A 14,399-nucleotide genomic window follows, 5' to 3' on the forward strand; every position below is an offset into this window, starting at 1 on the left:
CTCATCTTTTTCTTTCACTTTCTTCTTATCTGGGAACACTAGAGTGTAGTGCTCTATTGAAACAAAGATGGCGGTTTCTCAACAGAAACAACAGTCAAGCTGACACAAAAACCCAGACATAGGGGCTTCAAACTTTCCAGGATGACATATGCACCTAAATGGACTTCTTGAGGAGCAAAAGAGCTGCTCAGAGCTTCAGTTATGGGGAACTCCAGAATCTGTAGTCTCTCAAGGGCATGAGAGAAAAGGGTATGTCTTGGGTGCATAGGGCAGAAGGAGCCTCCCCTTGCTCCTCAAGTCCCTCTAAACAACAGATATGAAGCTCTAGGGATGGAAAGAGAAAACGGTCTGGTTAATGGTTCAGAACAAGAAAGGGGCAGCCAGATTAGGATGGTCCAGCCATGGAAGCCAAGGCACACCCAGTTCTGAAAAAAAAAAAAGAAAAAAAAAAGTAAATTCTTAATAATTGGGGACTCCACATTGAGGGACACTAAAGCACCCATTTGTCACTCAGATAATCTCTCTAGAGAGGCTTTCTGCTTGCCAGGGACCTGTATTTGTGAAATCAGAAAGAGGCTTACAGGTCTGATAAAGCTAGAGGACTACTGTCTGCTCCTGCTCTTTCACACTTGGTCATTAGGAGCTAGGATATCACAATTAGGATATCACAAAATATAAAAAAAACCCTGTATGTCTATTAGAAAGATGTTGAAGGTATTGGGAGCCAAGGCAGTGCTCTCCTCAGTCTTTCTGGTTGGAGACTGGGATCCAGGAAGAAGGACAAGAACAGACCAGTTGAACTAATGGCTGCATTGACAGGCATACTCAGGATAGTGGGTTCCATGATCTTGGATGCACCTTTGTGTGACAGGGCTTGGTGATATGAATGTAATGCAGATGACCAGGAAGGGAAAGAACATATCAGGCAGCAAGCTGGCTGGGCTTATCACCAGAGCTTTAAACTTGATTTGATGGAGGAAAGACATGTACCATTGAGTGACAGGGAACAGTCACTTTAGGAAGTAGAGGAAGCAGATTTGGGAAGGGTTCTTCCAAGAAGGTAACACAGCCAACAGCCCAGCTGAAGTGCTTCTACACCAATGCAGACAGCATGGGAAATAAGCAGGAGGAGATGGAAACTGTGGTGTTATTAGAATATTATGACCTGACTGATATCACAAAAATGTGCTGTGGTGAACCACAAAACTGGAATACTATGATTGAGGGCCACAAAATTTTTAGAAGGAATAGACTGGGAAAGGGGGGGGGGAAGATTCCCTCTATGTTAAGAAGTAGATATATGGGGAAGAGCTGCCTCTGAGAAACAGCCATGACCAGGTTGAGAGACTGTGAGTTAAAATTAGGGATCAGAATAATAAAGGAAATTTGGTGTTTGGGCTTACATCTGATAAAGGGAAGCCTGTTGACAAGGGGTTTTTTTGCTTCAGCTACAAAAGGCATTGTGTTCTCAGGATCTCATCTGGGCATCTGTTGGGAAAACAGCATGCTGAGCTGAAAACAATCCAGGAGACTCCTGAAGCCTTGGAGGATAATTTCTTGGACAGACCATCAAGGGTGTTACTAGATCTGATGCTTATTGATACAAAGGAGATCATTAAGATCAAAGGCAGCCTGGGCTGTAACGACCATGAGCTGGTCAAGTTCATGATTTTGCTCACCCAGATAATCATGATCCAGGTTCATGATCTGGGTGGGTCTGGCAAAGGACCCTGAACTTCTGGAGAGTTAACTTCAGAATCTTTAAGGAATTGCTGGATGAGATCCTCTGGTAAATAGTCCTTAAGGACATGGGTAAGGACATTTAAGTAAGAGGACATGGGTAAGTAAGGAGGTGGTGGTGAGGAGGGGGTCAGCCTCTTCCCCCATGTAACTAACAATAGGACTAGAGGGAATGGCCTCAAGTTGCACCAAGGGAGATTCAGGTTGGATGTCAGGAAATAATACTTCTCTGAGTGGTCAGGAGCTGGAAGAGGCTGCCCATGGAGGTGGTAGAGTCACCATCCTGAAGGTATTCAAGAAACCTTTTGCTGTTTTAACGGGGGACATGGTTTAGTGAAGAAATATTGGTTGATAGGCGAATGGTTGGACTAGATGATCTTGGAGGCCTTTTCCAACCTTGGTGATTCTATGATTCATTCTATAGATGGGGCTTTGGGCCACCTGATCTACTGGGAGGTGTCCCTGCTTATAGTAGGGGAGTTGGAACTAGATGGGACCCACTACTGACCCCTAAGGAACACCTCTAGCTACAGGCCTGAAACTAGACTGTTGTAGATAGGATACTCTTCAGACTTACACTCAAAAGAGAACTTTGTCCCCTACAAAAGTTCCTTCACTAGGCTTGAACATTTCTTCCTTTGTCAAATTCTGCCCTCAGATGGGAAAGGGTAAATGCACGCAGTTTCTTCCTGCCCCCAGGAATGATGTCTTTGCGATGTGTAAGACTTTTTGGCTTAAATAAATGTCCAAAGACTTTCCTTACAAAGCTGCCAGAGACATCATCAGCTCTTAATAATCAGGCAGACTCTGCTGGTATTTGCTGAGGTAGTTAATGCAGCACAGGGACATTAAAAGAAAATGTGGACTTCCTTCCTACTTCGCTTTGTGTCTTTTCATGTGTTCCAATGAGCAATATTACATCTTCTAAAAGAGCTTGGATCTGTTTGATTTAGCACTTTATTGCTAAATCACACTCTTATCTGCACCATTCCTCAACAGATCGTTTTTCCAGTCACTGACTCTGAGCCTTTGAGGTTGCCCTGCCAGCCAATTGCTCACCACACCACTGTGTCTTTGTCTAGCTTTATGTTGGACATTTTGTTCAGAAGAATACTATAAAAAAGAGCACTGAAATGTTCGCTGACATCCAAAAATTACATCAACTGGCGCTCGCGTTGCCACACTGCGGCTCTGCGCGCCGGAGTGCTATCCGGACAGCAGCGGAACGGGCCGCGGCGGAGCGCTGTGCGAGGCGCACCCGGAAGAGAAAGCCGGGCCGAGGAGTTCCGCCATGGAGGCGCTACCGCTGCGCGTGTGAGCGGGACGGGACGGGACGGGACGGGACGGGACGGGATGGGACCGAGACGAGGTGGGCTTGTGCCGTGCTGTGGCTGTCGCTGAGGCTCTGTCTCCTTCAGGCTGGCATGCGGCGACGTGGAGGGGCGGCTGGAGAGTCTCTTCGGGCGGGTCCGAGCCATCCAGAGCAAGAGCGGCCGCTTCGATGTGAGGCTGCGGCGGGGCCGGGGAGCGGGAGCGGGACCAGGGGCCGGGTCCAGCTACCCGGACTGCAGCGCTGGGGCTGAGGGAAGGCCGCGCTCACCCTCTCCTACTGGGCCCTGCCTGTGGCTGCCCGCGGGGCCGAGGGGCTTGGTGTGCCCTCAGACTTCCTTCTGCTGCGCTGAGAGCCTGGGGAGCACGAACCTGTGGGGCGGGAGTGCCGCTCCTCCTTTTGGAGTGTAACGGTACCGCCGAGCGCAGAGACTTTTCTTTACCCGGTAGCTCGGGGGAGATGCGTGATGCCTCGGAGCGAAGCGTTGCACCGCGGAAGCGCTCTGCCTTGCCTTTGGTGTTTTATGTGACTCTCTCTTGGTGTGGTGGTTGCAGATGCTTTTGTGCGTCGGGGATTTCTTCAGCTCCACTTCTGATGCCGAATGGGCAGAGTATCGTTCGGGAGCTAAGAAAGGTAAGGAAGGAGCTGTCATTCCCCATAGCAAATGCATTGGCATGCTGGGGGCTGTGCTGGCTGGCAGCCCACTTACCTGTGTCCTTAAAATCTTGCCTGGCTGTGCGAGCTGTCCACACAAAGCTGTCCCATTTGCTGTGAGGGCTCAGCACAAGGGAGCCTAAGCATTCTCATATAGCTGGACTGTGGGAACTGAAACTTCAAGCACGAGTCTAGTGTCACCCTAGAGACAATGTAGGCCATGGATCATTCAGGGGCATTATTTAGAGGATGCACCTTAAAGTATCTGGTGATGAGAAAAGCATTTTGCTCGAACAACAGGGGGGCCTTTTTCTGAAGGAAATTTCCTTGTTTGTGGTTATGGCTCCTTCACACGCTGAGAAGGAGGGGTGTTGGGATGGCTGTGATGTACTTCATGTTCTTTATTCCAGACTGATCATTTTCTTTTTCAGCTCCAATTCCAACCTTCGTGCTTGGCGCTAATAACCAAGAGACTATGCACTGTTTTCCACATGTCACTGGCTGTGAATTAGCTGAGAACATCACTTACTTAGGTAATGTACTTGTGTGATGCTGCTTTCAAGAATGTTTTGTGATCTTTGTGCTTTAATTCACCCCTCCTTTTTTTTTCTTGAAGTTTTAAGATGGCATTTCTTAATCTTGCAACAAGACTGGAGTTGAACTTTTTGTTCAACTTTTTTGTTGTTGTTTTCTAACACATTGAATTTGATACCCAAAAGAAAAAGATGTTGAAAGAGTCTTTTGATTGAGAACGTATTCCCGTCCTTTGCATTTCTCTGTGCAGTGGAGGTTCCCTATATGAAGCGTATTAGTGCTGTGCTGCATGGTTGTACTAGAGTAGCAAGGATAAAAAGTATAATCATCAAACGTAATGAAATGATAGCAAAACTAAAAGGAAAGGTTAATTTCTTTTTAGAATCTTGCCTAACAAAAATAGTTACAAATGAACTTGCAATTGGCTTTTTTATTTTCAGTCTTCATACCAAGCTTTTGTTATCAATTGATTGTAGGGGAGCAAGATAGCAGTGAGGAGAGAAAACTGGGGGTTGTATAAACAGCTCTACCATTAAGTAGATTTTGAGCCATGGCACTAAAATATCTTCCTAGAATTTATGAACACAGAAAATGAGCTGCCTGTAAGGAAGATTTCAGTCAAAGTAAGGCAAGACTGCTAAATCTGGCTCTCTGCTTATGATACAAATGAGCTTACTTGCAGCTTTTAAATCTCAGGTGTGTGCTTGTGCATTCATGCAGGCCGTCGAGGTCTTTTCAGTGGTACTTCAGGACTGCAGATCGCATACCTGAGTGGCACCGAGTCTCAGGAGGAGCCAACTCCTGCCTACAGCTTTAGTTCAAAGGATGTAACAGAATTAAAATCATCATTGTTATCGACCCCAAACTTCAAGGGTGTGGATATATTGCTGACTTCCCCTTGGCCCAGAGATGTTGAGAGTTTTGCCAACAGCCCAGTAAGTCTTCTGTTTTCTGGTGGAATTAATTTCCAGGTGTATCTAACAAACAATGTCATCTCTGCTTGTTTTGCCTGTTTGCAGAAGGACCCTTCCTGATTGTTTTGTTTGTTTGTTTGTTTTTAATTTACTAATGTAAGGGCTTTGTAGGATAATTTCCTGAAAGAGCTTTCTTTCCATGGACACTATTATATAGCTATTTCTATAGAAAAGCTAATGTTCAATAACTAAAGATTTTAGCACGCTGTGCTCAGACCATGAGGCTGTACATCCTGGAGATACTGTTCATTTGGAACTGTTTTTTCTCAGCAAAGTCTGTGTCCTACAGATTTGGTCCCACTGGGATGTCATCTAGTCCAACCCCCCTGCAATAAAGAGGGACGTCTTCAGATAGATCAGGGTGTTCAGCTCCCTGTCCAGCCTGCCCCAGGGACAAGGCACCCACTGCACCTCTGAGCAACCTGTTTCAGTACTTCACCATTCTTATTGTAAAAAACGTTTTCCTTATATCCAGTCTAAATCACCCTTCCTTCAGCTTGAAATAATTTCTCCTTGTCTTATCACAACAATCCCTGCTTAAGAGTCTGTCCCCTTCTTTCTTACAGCCCCACTTTAGATACTGAAAGCCACTATCAGTCTTTCCAGAGCTGTTTCTTCTCAGGCTGAACAGCCTGAGCTCTCTCAGCCTTTTCTCACAGGAGAGGCGTTCCATCCCTTGGACCATTTTTCTGGCTCTCCTCTGGATGCATTCCAACAGGTCCATGTCTGTCCTGCATTGAGGAGAAATTCTGTCCTTCAGCTGTTCTGAATGGTTTGGTTCTTCCTCTGTCTGGATTTTGAGGATATGTTTACATTGTATCTAATTCACAGTTTTAACTGTTACTCAGCAGGAGGAACTTGCCTGTGAACTCACATGATCTGAGACTTCCCTGGAGGAGAATGCTATGTGTGACAGATACTTTGCTTCCTCATTGTCTTTTCACTTCTGAAAAAAACACAGGATCCTATCTCTGAAAGTATTAGAAAATGTGTCTTCCTTCTCCCTCCATAAAATAACCCCGCTACCACCAACAAAACAAAACAAAACAAAACAAAAAAACAACTCCACTAGGCTATGTGGTTGGAGAAAAAAAAATGCAGGGACGTTTTCGGTTAGAGACAAATTGTGTCCAGACCTTCGTACTGGGGTGCTCTGTAGTAATTCAGCATATTGTTCCACTCTTGGTTTCATTCGATTTGAATTTCTGCAATTGTGCTGTTTGAATTAATAGATAAATATATTAGTAAATATAATACTCAAATAGACATTGCTGAAATGCATGCTTCAGGATCTGAAGATTTCAGTAACAAGTCTTTAAGATTTGTGTGCTAAGACATTGAAATCTCATAGCTCCAGTAACAGCAAATTTGATGAATGAACAGTAAGTTCTGCTTTTTGCCACCTGAAGTTTCTTGTGCAGTAAAAATGGTGTGAGAAGTTAAATTGCATGAATGAGAATCAACTCCCTGGAGAAGTTCTTCTCCTGAGATGGTTCTTAGCTCTGACCATTTTCAGTGTGACTGAAACCAGCAAGACCTCAGTGAAGGTACTGCTGTTATCCTCTGCCACACCTGCTGCAAGGGCAGCAGAAAGAAGTACAGAGAGGAAAGCTGCTTTCCTGGGAGTGGGTGGATGCCTGTACAACTGCACTTCTTGTTGAGCTCCTTGAGATTAAGCCCATTTCTCCAGACTTTCTGGATCCCTCTGGGTGGCTGCACAGCCCTCTGGTGAGTCAGTCACTCACCCCAGTTTTTTATATCATCTGCGAATTTATTGAAGGTGCACCCTACTCCATCATCCAGATCATTAAGGAAGATGTTAATAAGAACTGGACCCAGTACTGACTCCTGGGATGCTCCCCTCATTACTGGCCTCAAATGAAAATTTGCACCACTGACCTCTGCCCTATGGGTCCTACTGTTCAGGTAGTTTTCAACCCAGCTCACTGTACATCCAGCCCATACTTCAGCAGCTTCCCTATGAGGATCTGTTGGGGGGCACCTTCAAAGGCAATACCCACAGCTCCCCACTTATTCATTAGGCTGATTGTTTCATTATAGAAGCTCCTCAGACTGATCAGGCCTGACTTCCTCTTGATGAAGCCTGATGATTTTCTAAAAATATTTTTTCCAAAAGAATCTTTACTGAAAATAGTACTTTGTAGGTAACAGACAATTTCTGAACTTCTGTTTTCCCCTGCTGTTTTCTTTCCTTACTGTGCTTCTCAGTCTAAGGCTGATGAAGAACAGACAGCCCAAAAGTAGTTCTAAGCCTGCTCTTTGGTTGTGTTTTGTTTTTGATTTCTCAGGGACAGGAGAAAACATTTTGTTTCTGTGGGAAATCTTAGCATTTTCCTATTCACTTGACTCACACACTAAAGCTTCTGGCACTCTGGGAGTGTGGTTAAAATGTGCCTTAATGATTTTGACCTATATTGCTGTTTGCCAAAACTCATTCTGTGCCGCAATTGCTTCACAAGTTCAATAATGGGAAAATAGGACAAATTTGTAAAGTGAAATGACTGGATGTAAACCTTGTGTATGGAAAATGATGTGAATAAGTAGACTTGGGTTGGAGATAAGAAATCAAACCATGTTCACTTCCATGCTTCAAGGAATGGCAACGGCCATGGTCATAACTTCTACATTTCCAGCAAGCAGTTCAGTATAAGTGATTTATTTTCATTGCAGTCTGACAGAGTTTTTAAAATAAAACTTGTTTTGTATTTGTAGGGAGAAATAGATACCAAAAAATGTGGTTCCACTTTAATATCTGATCTAGCTGCAAGTCTCAAGCCAAGGTATCACTTTGCTGCACTGGAGAAGGCCTATTATGAAAGGCTTCCTTACAGGTTTGTAAGACATTGTGAAATCTCATTTATTTTGAAATAAGAGTTCAATTTTTAAAGAACACAGTGTTTTAAAGAATTTCAGTGTGATTTTATGAAGTCATCTGGTTCCTTCAAATCTTTGTTTTTCCAGTAATGAGTCGAGATTGTTTCTCAGATGTCTCTTCTGATAACAGTTCTTGCTGCCTCAGAAACTGTGCAGTCCCTGCCAACACTTACCTGAGAATGTCAAAGTGAATCTGACACCAAATCACTCTGAGTTCCATTTCAGTACTGTTCAGCCTAGTTCTGGGGGTACCTCTGAAGGTGTATTGTGGAAAAGCTCTCATACAGTGAAGAATTTGGTGTCTTCAGATATAACTTTGTATACAAAATGTGACTGATAAAATAATGTAGGTGTCAGAATAACGTTCAGAGAAAATTAAGGCTGTCTTGTGAATGCTGGCAAGGATTGTTACCTTTATCATAGTATTTTAAAATGGAAGTTGTTTTCAGTCTAGTAAAACGTCCTCTCAGCTGTGTGTTCGGTCTCCTGTGAGATCTTATTTTTGTCTGTGTGGTTGTTAGATCTCACAAGTCTTTTTATTCTCAGGCCTTCTTGTTCTGGGTGAAAGCCTACATGTAAGTGATGTGGGTGTCTGAGTTCCTTTATGGAGGGCATGTTTTCCCACTATTCTTTGAGTATATGCCAATACAGTCAAGTTTTGCTTCCATACAGAAATCACGCAGTGCTGCAGGAGACCCCACAACATGTGACCAGATTTATTGCTCTTGCTGAAGTTGGCAATAAAAGCAAGAAAAAGGTATTTATACTCCTGAATCTTCTCAAGTACAAATAACGTGGCAGTAAGCCCTAATTTAGCTAGTCATAGGACAGTGTGAATCATGCCAAAGTGGAAGCGTCTGTTGAGTAACGTGGCATTTGCCCATCATGTCAGAGGGGTACAGAATGCCAGATGTGTTCTTAAGCACTTCCGTTTCTCTCTACTTGGTCTAATGGTATTTAGCTGGAAGAAAGCAAAGGAAAATGGCCAGAAAGCTGCCATTCTTCCCTCTTCCTCAGCTGCTTTGGATAATTTTCTCTTCCCATGGCTTCCTTTAGGAAGGAAACAATTTACATGAGAACCTTTACAAATCACTTAAAGTAACTTTTGGGGTGACATAAGTTGCTTACTTTTTTAACCCTTATAAAAAGTTACAGAGTATTGATACAAAAGGATGTTGGTAGTTTACAGCTGATTTCTTCAGAGTTGCAATCATTGCAAAAGCTTTTTGCATTTGAGCCATCTGTTTTTCTTCCAGTATCTGTATGCATTCAGCATTGTTCCCATGAGCTTGATGGACCCTGCAGAGCTAGTAAAACAGCCCCAGGATGTCACTGAAAATCCATACCGAAAGTTGCAGAAGGGGGCACAGAAGACCAAAGTACTTGGGTGTGCAGAGGTACTGCTGCAGTGTGCCACATGCTCTGTGACTCTCTGGGATGCAGCTACAACAGGTTTTGGTTTTCATTTTCTAACCAGGAAGAAACAGCATGTCAGTTTTTCTTTGATTTGAACAAGCATCATGGGAAGAAACGTCCCTCAGACGGGAAGGATAGAGGGAGCTCCCAAACCAAGCAAGCCAAAAAACCTCGTAAGTATGTGGATGCTTTTTTTCCCAAGAACTTTACTGGAGGTATTGGTCCATTTCACTCATTTTATCTCAGGCTGTTAAGCTGTTTAGATCATCTTGAAAGTGTGCTAGATGGTGTGGGAGTACAGCAGTACAGAGGAATGAACAGCCACTTGTTTCCTAGAAACCTGACAGTAAGTAGTTAAATAAAAGACAAAAGTATAGTTTAAAAGCTGGGTCTGAAGGGGTTGAACTGATGCTGTTTACCTTGTGAAGCTGACTGGCCTCTAAACTTGACAACAGGCAGTTCTACAGACTAGCTTGTTCTGTAGGGCATAGTGTACCCTTGTGTACTTGGTACGATTTCCTTTTCTTGATAAGAAATTCCAGAAGACTTTAGGAGCCTCCTTACACTGTTTTGCACTGATACAAACTCCAAGCTTGCACCTTTGGTTTCCTATGGTTCTTGGCAGAGCCTTATCTCACACTGCGTTTGTAAAGCTGCTTGTCTGTTCCTGTACAAAGCCTGCAGCTGTGAATGTGGTCTTTGACCCTAATAAAAGGCCTGGCTTATTGATGTCATCAGTTTATATTAAGGGTCAGATAAGGTATTGCAATCTGGGTCTGGAATCACGTTTTCAGTGTGAGAAATAGGCCAGAATTAGCATGTGTGTTTGACAGCATCTGTCCTTGTCTGTACCTTTGTGGTAGTTCCATCTCATTTTGATTTATTTTTTTTAATTCACTGATGCATTTTCTACTAGTGAGCTGTAAGCACTATGTTCCTGGAAATAATGTTCTTCCAGTAAATAGGAGCACTCGATGATGTCAGTCAGCAAGTTGGTGACTTCCACCTGTTCCTCTTACTGGAACTTCCCCCAGGGCATCAGTTCTCCAGCCAGATCCTGCTTCCCAGAGCCATGCCCTTCAGCACTGCATCAGCTGGGAAGCGGAGCTGGAAAATGCAGCTCTTCCAGGTCTCGTTCCATTCATCATTCCAACCAATAAGCTTTATGCTAACACTTGTTTCTCTTTCCTATCCCATAAAGCACTGCCCACAGGGCCCTGTTGGTTCTGTCTTGCTAGCCCAGAAGTGGAGAAGCACTTGGTTGTTAGCATTGGCACACACGTAAGTAACAATGGTACATTCTTTCCTACATGTCAGCAAAATCATGTTAAGATATAGCAATATTTATTTTAAAAAGGGAGAAGAAAAAAAAAAAAGCAAACAACCTTTATTTGGAGCTGACTCAGTTTTCTTTGCATTCAACCCTACAGAGGACATAAGTAGATAGTCACAAGTCTTTTGAAAAATAAAACATGTCCCTCTTTTCCTTGAGGAGATGAATTACAGAGCCAGAAGACTTTTTGGTGTGGCAGCCTTCATGATTTGATTGTGTTACAATCTGTCAGAACTGAGTGTAAACTGGAATCTGTGCTGGCAATAGGATGCGTTGGCTGGAGTTACACCAAAAGCAGCTGGGATTACTGTTTCTGATTTTTTCACATGCAGATTAAAGAAGATAAGACAGCTTTTACATCAAGATCTCAAAGTACTTTTTGGAGGTTAATTAAATCATTGACACCTTTGATTTGTCTCCAGTCCTTGCTCCTATATGGCGCAATCTACTTGAAGATGCTACAGTGGCAACATTATCTGGTTTTGGTTGGAAAGTAGATATACATTTTCAAAGGGATTTTCTTGTCAGTAAGAAATTCTGGCAGCAATGGTAAAGTTCACTCAGGTGTCTTCCTGAAGGCCAGGCATTCTCTGGCACTTGAAAAAAAAAGTTGTTAAAAGTTGTTTTTAACCATTTTCACTTTCTTTCCCTTTCTTGTTCCTCTAGTAATTAATGAATTGCTAATTAACAGTTCCTAATAAGCGACACAGAGTAGAAAACTGTACTGTTCCTAAGGCAGAATTGCTAGGCTAGGGGATACTCAAGAGTGCAGCCAGAGAGCTCAAGTTTCCACAGTGTGTTAAGTGTTGCTGATAGTAACTATGTGTATTGTTTCACTCCAGTGCTACCTTGCCCTGGCCAAGGGTGGCTTATTACCTGATCATGTCTTGATTTTGCCTATTGGGCACTATCAGTCGGTGGTTGACTTGTCTTCAGAGGTGATGGAAGAAGTAACCAAGTACAAATCTGCCCTGAAGGAGTTTTTCAGAAGCAAGGGGAAGAGATATGTCTTATTTGAAAGGAACTATAAGAGTCAGCATCTGCAGTTACAGGTATGGCTTCAGTGTATATTAAGAGGACACAGCTGCGCACTTCTCCATGACTGAACTGAAAGGGAAAGCTCACTTTCAGTTTTTCCACAGTATGGCAGTATTCTGCCCACAAACAGGCAGAACAAAACCATAACCCACATTGTGTGATGGTTCTGCCACAATCCTTAAATTCTTCATATTATAGCAGCACAGCATAGACTGTGTTGAATGGGCAAGGAAGACTTCTCCCTGCATAGATGTGATTTAAAAACTCCTCAGGGATTCCAGACAAGGTTTTATAACTGGTTTCTTACTCTGATCTGCTCCCATGGGCGTACAAGCTGCAGTGCTCACCATGCAACTGTAGTAGGCTGAAAATGTAAGAGTATGTGCAGAATTCTGATCACTGTCTATCAGTACCAACCCTTTGGTTTGATTTTTTTTTTTTCCTTGTGCATCAGTCAGTTAGTGGTTTATTGTGGTGGTTTCTTTGTTTGGCAGATCTGTAATTGTATCAGAGCGGCCTGAAACTACCACAGAGATCAAAAAGGAGGGAGACTGTGCTGAGAACTTTGTCAGACTCTTAGTTCTCAGCTTTTTATTCAACTCCTATAGAAGATTTCTCATAAGTTTAAATCTGTACAGGTGGGTGCTCACCCACCCTGTTTGATGATATTGCACAGAACTGAGGAGCATGCCAGCTCCAGTGATGGAACGATTGCTTTCTGCAAGTCAGTGGTTTCCCTCATCTTTACTTCTTTGGAAACATTTGTCTCTCTCTCCAGGTGATTCCTGTCCCACTGGACTATACTTCTGAAGACATTAAGGAGTGCTTTATTAAACAGGCACAGGAGCAACAGATGGAACTGTTAGAAATCCCAGAGCACTCCGATATCACGCAGGTACGAGATACTTTCACCTGTCTTCACCTCTGCCCTGTCAGGCCTGCTGTTTCCCTCTGAGGTCATTGAGGTCACTTTGTGGGGTAAGGTTAAGCTGTTTGGAAGCAGACTTAATTTGGAGCCCACATACCAGTTGTGTTCAGCTCCTCATGAAATTCCTGACAATGTCATAAGCTGTGTTGCTTATCTGAATATCAAGTCCTTTGCCTGCAGCATTTGTTGACTGCCCTCAGAGGGCCTTAAGTATATATCTTCTTTGCATTTGATGGAGGTCTGTGCCACTAGGTTTGTTCAGCACTTCTGTCACAATGCAGATTGCTAAGATGTCCCCTGGATTCCTCTGCCTAGCTATATGTTATTAATATAAGGTTTGTGCCTCATCTTTGTGCCTGACTCGAATGGCAGGGATATAAGAAATAACCCTGGTCACATCACTCTAGCCATGTGTAAGGCCTGCTAAACTCACTCCTACCGAACACCAACTCCCTTCCAGCATCACTGCGCATCAGATAGTTTTAATTTCCCCTAGGTAAGAGTTCTGTAACCTGAGAAGTGCACTTGTACTCTCTTCACATTATTTTACTCTTTTTCCTTTAAAATACCATATTAGCTCAGGCAGTTCTGATCCAGGCTCTGTTATTTACTGTCCCTGTAATGCAATCTGCAGAGTTAAACCAGAAGAAATATTAAAGCAGAAAAAATATTAAAGCAGAAGAAATATTAAAGCAGTATACTGTCTGCTACCTTGCATTGCAAAGGCGCACACCATTCCAGCAGAAAGCAATCCATCACTTCCTCATTCTTTGGGGATTACGAGATCTACCACTGATGCTGTGATGATAGTTTGATGATAGATAGATAGATGATAGATAGATGCTGCAGCCTGGACTGGCTTGTTTTGCTGTTTCCCATCTAAAGAACTGCAGCCAGAATCTCTCTCCTTCTGAATGGCGTCCAGATGGGTAGGAGAGAAACTCTTTCAGTGTTTCATTAGTGAAAAAGTCTGATGTGAATGCAGCTAGCATTGCACAGACACAGAGTAAAGCCCTCTTCTGTGGCTTCCTGATGTAGGCAGGATGTGTGTGCATGTGTCACACATGCCTTGGGAAAACATCTAGGAGAAACCTGGCTGCCTTTGGCACCAACGGGCCTCAGCATCCCTCCTTCCTACACAGGTGGTGCAGCAAGGCACGCCGTACTTCTATGTGGAGCTGGACACAGGCGAGAAACTCTTCCATCGCATCCGGGGCAGCTTCCCGCTGCAGTTTGGCAGGTGGGTGCATCGCTTTCTGTACCCTTCCATTTCCCGTCTGCCTCTCTTCTCCCCCGCTCTTTTCCTTCCCCCTTTTTGTCCCCTCCCCCCCTTCCTTCTCCCTGTTGTTCTCAGCCCAGGGCGCTGTGCCGGGCGCTGATGTCGTCTGTCCGGCAGGGCGGTGCTGGCCAGCGGTGCCCTGCTGGCGCTCCCTCAGCGCTCCGACTGGCGCAGCTGCACGGCGGCCCGGCCCGAGGAGGCGGCGCAGGCCAGCGCCTTCCGTCGCGACTTCCAGCCCTTCGACTTCGCCTTGCGGGACTGACGTCGGAGAGGCGGGC

General features: G+C 44.1%; 1 protein-coding gene across 1 annotated transcript; it reads left to right on the forward strand.

Moving 5' to 3' along the window:
- Window positions 1–3,031: 3,031 nt before the first annotated feature.
- CWF19L1 (CWF19 like cell cycle control factor 1) lies at window positions 3,032–14,383 on the forward strand (the record flags this gene model as incomplete). Its single annotated transcript, XM_079536013.1, has 14 exons — window positions 3,032–3,054; window positions 3,159–3,243; window positions 3,625–3,703; window positions 4,156–4,257; window positions 4,979–5,193; window positions 7,966–8,084; window positions 8,800–8,884; window positions 9,384–9,524; window positions 9,605–9,716; window positions 10,745–10,824; window positions 11,719–11,928; window positions 12,693–12,809; window positions 13,985–14,082; window positions 14,239–14,383. The coding sequence occupies 14 exons, from the start codon at window positions 3,032–3,034 to the stop codon at window positions 14,381–14,383; spliced, it is 1,611 nt and encodes a 536-aa protein (XP_079392139.1).
- Window positions 14,384–14,399: the final 16 nt, after the last annotated feature.

This window comes from Tetrao urogallus (assembly GCF_951394365.1).
Source record: "Tetrao urogallus genome assembly, chromosome: 5".
NCBI lineage: Eukaryota > Metazoa > Chordata > Aves > Galliformes > Phasianidae > Tetrao > Tetrao urogallus.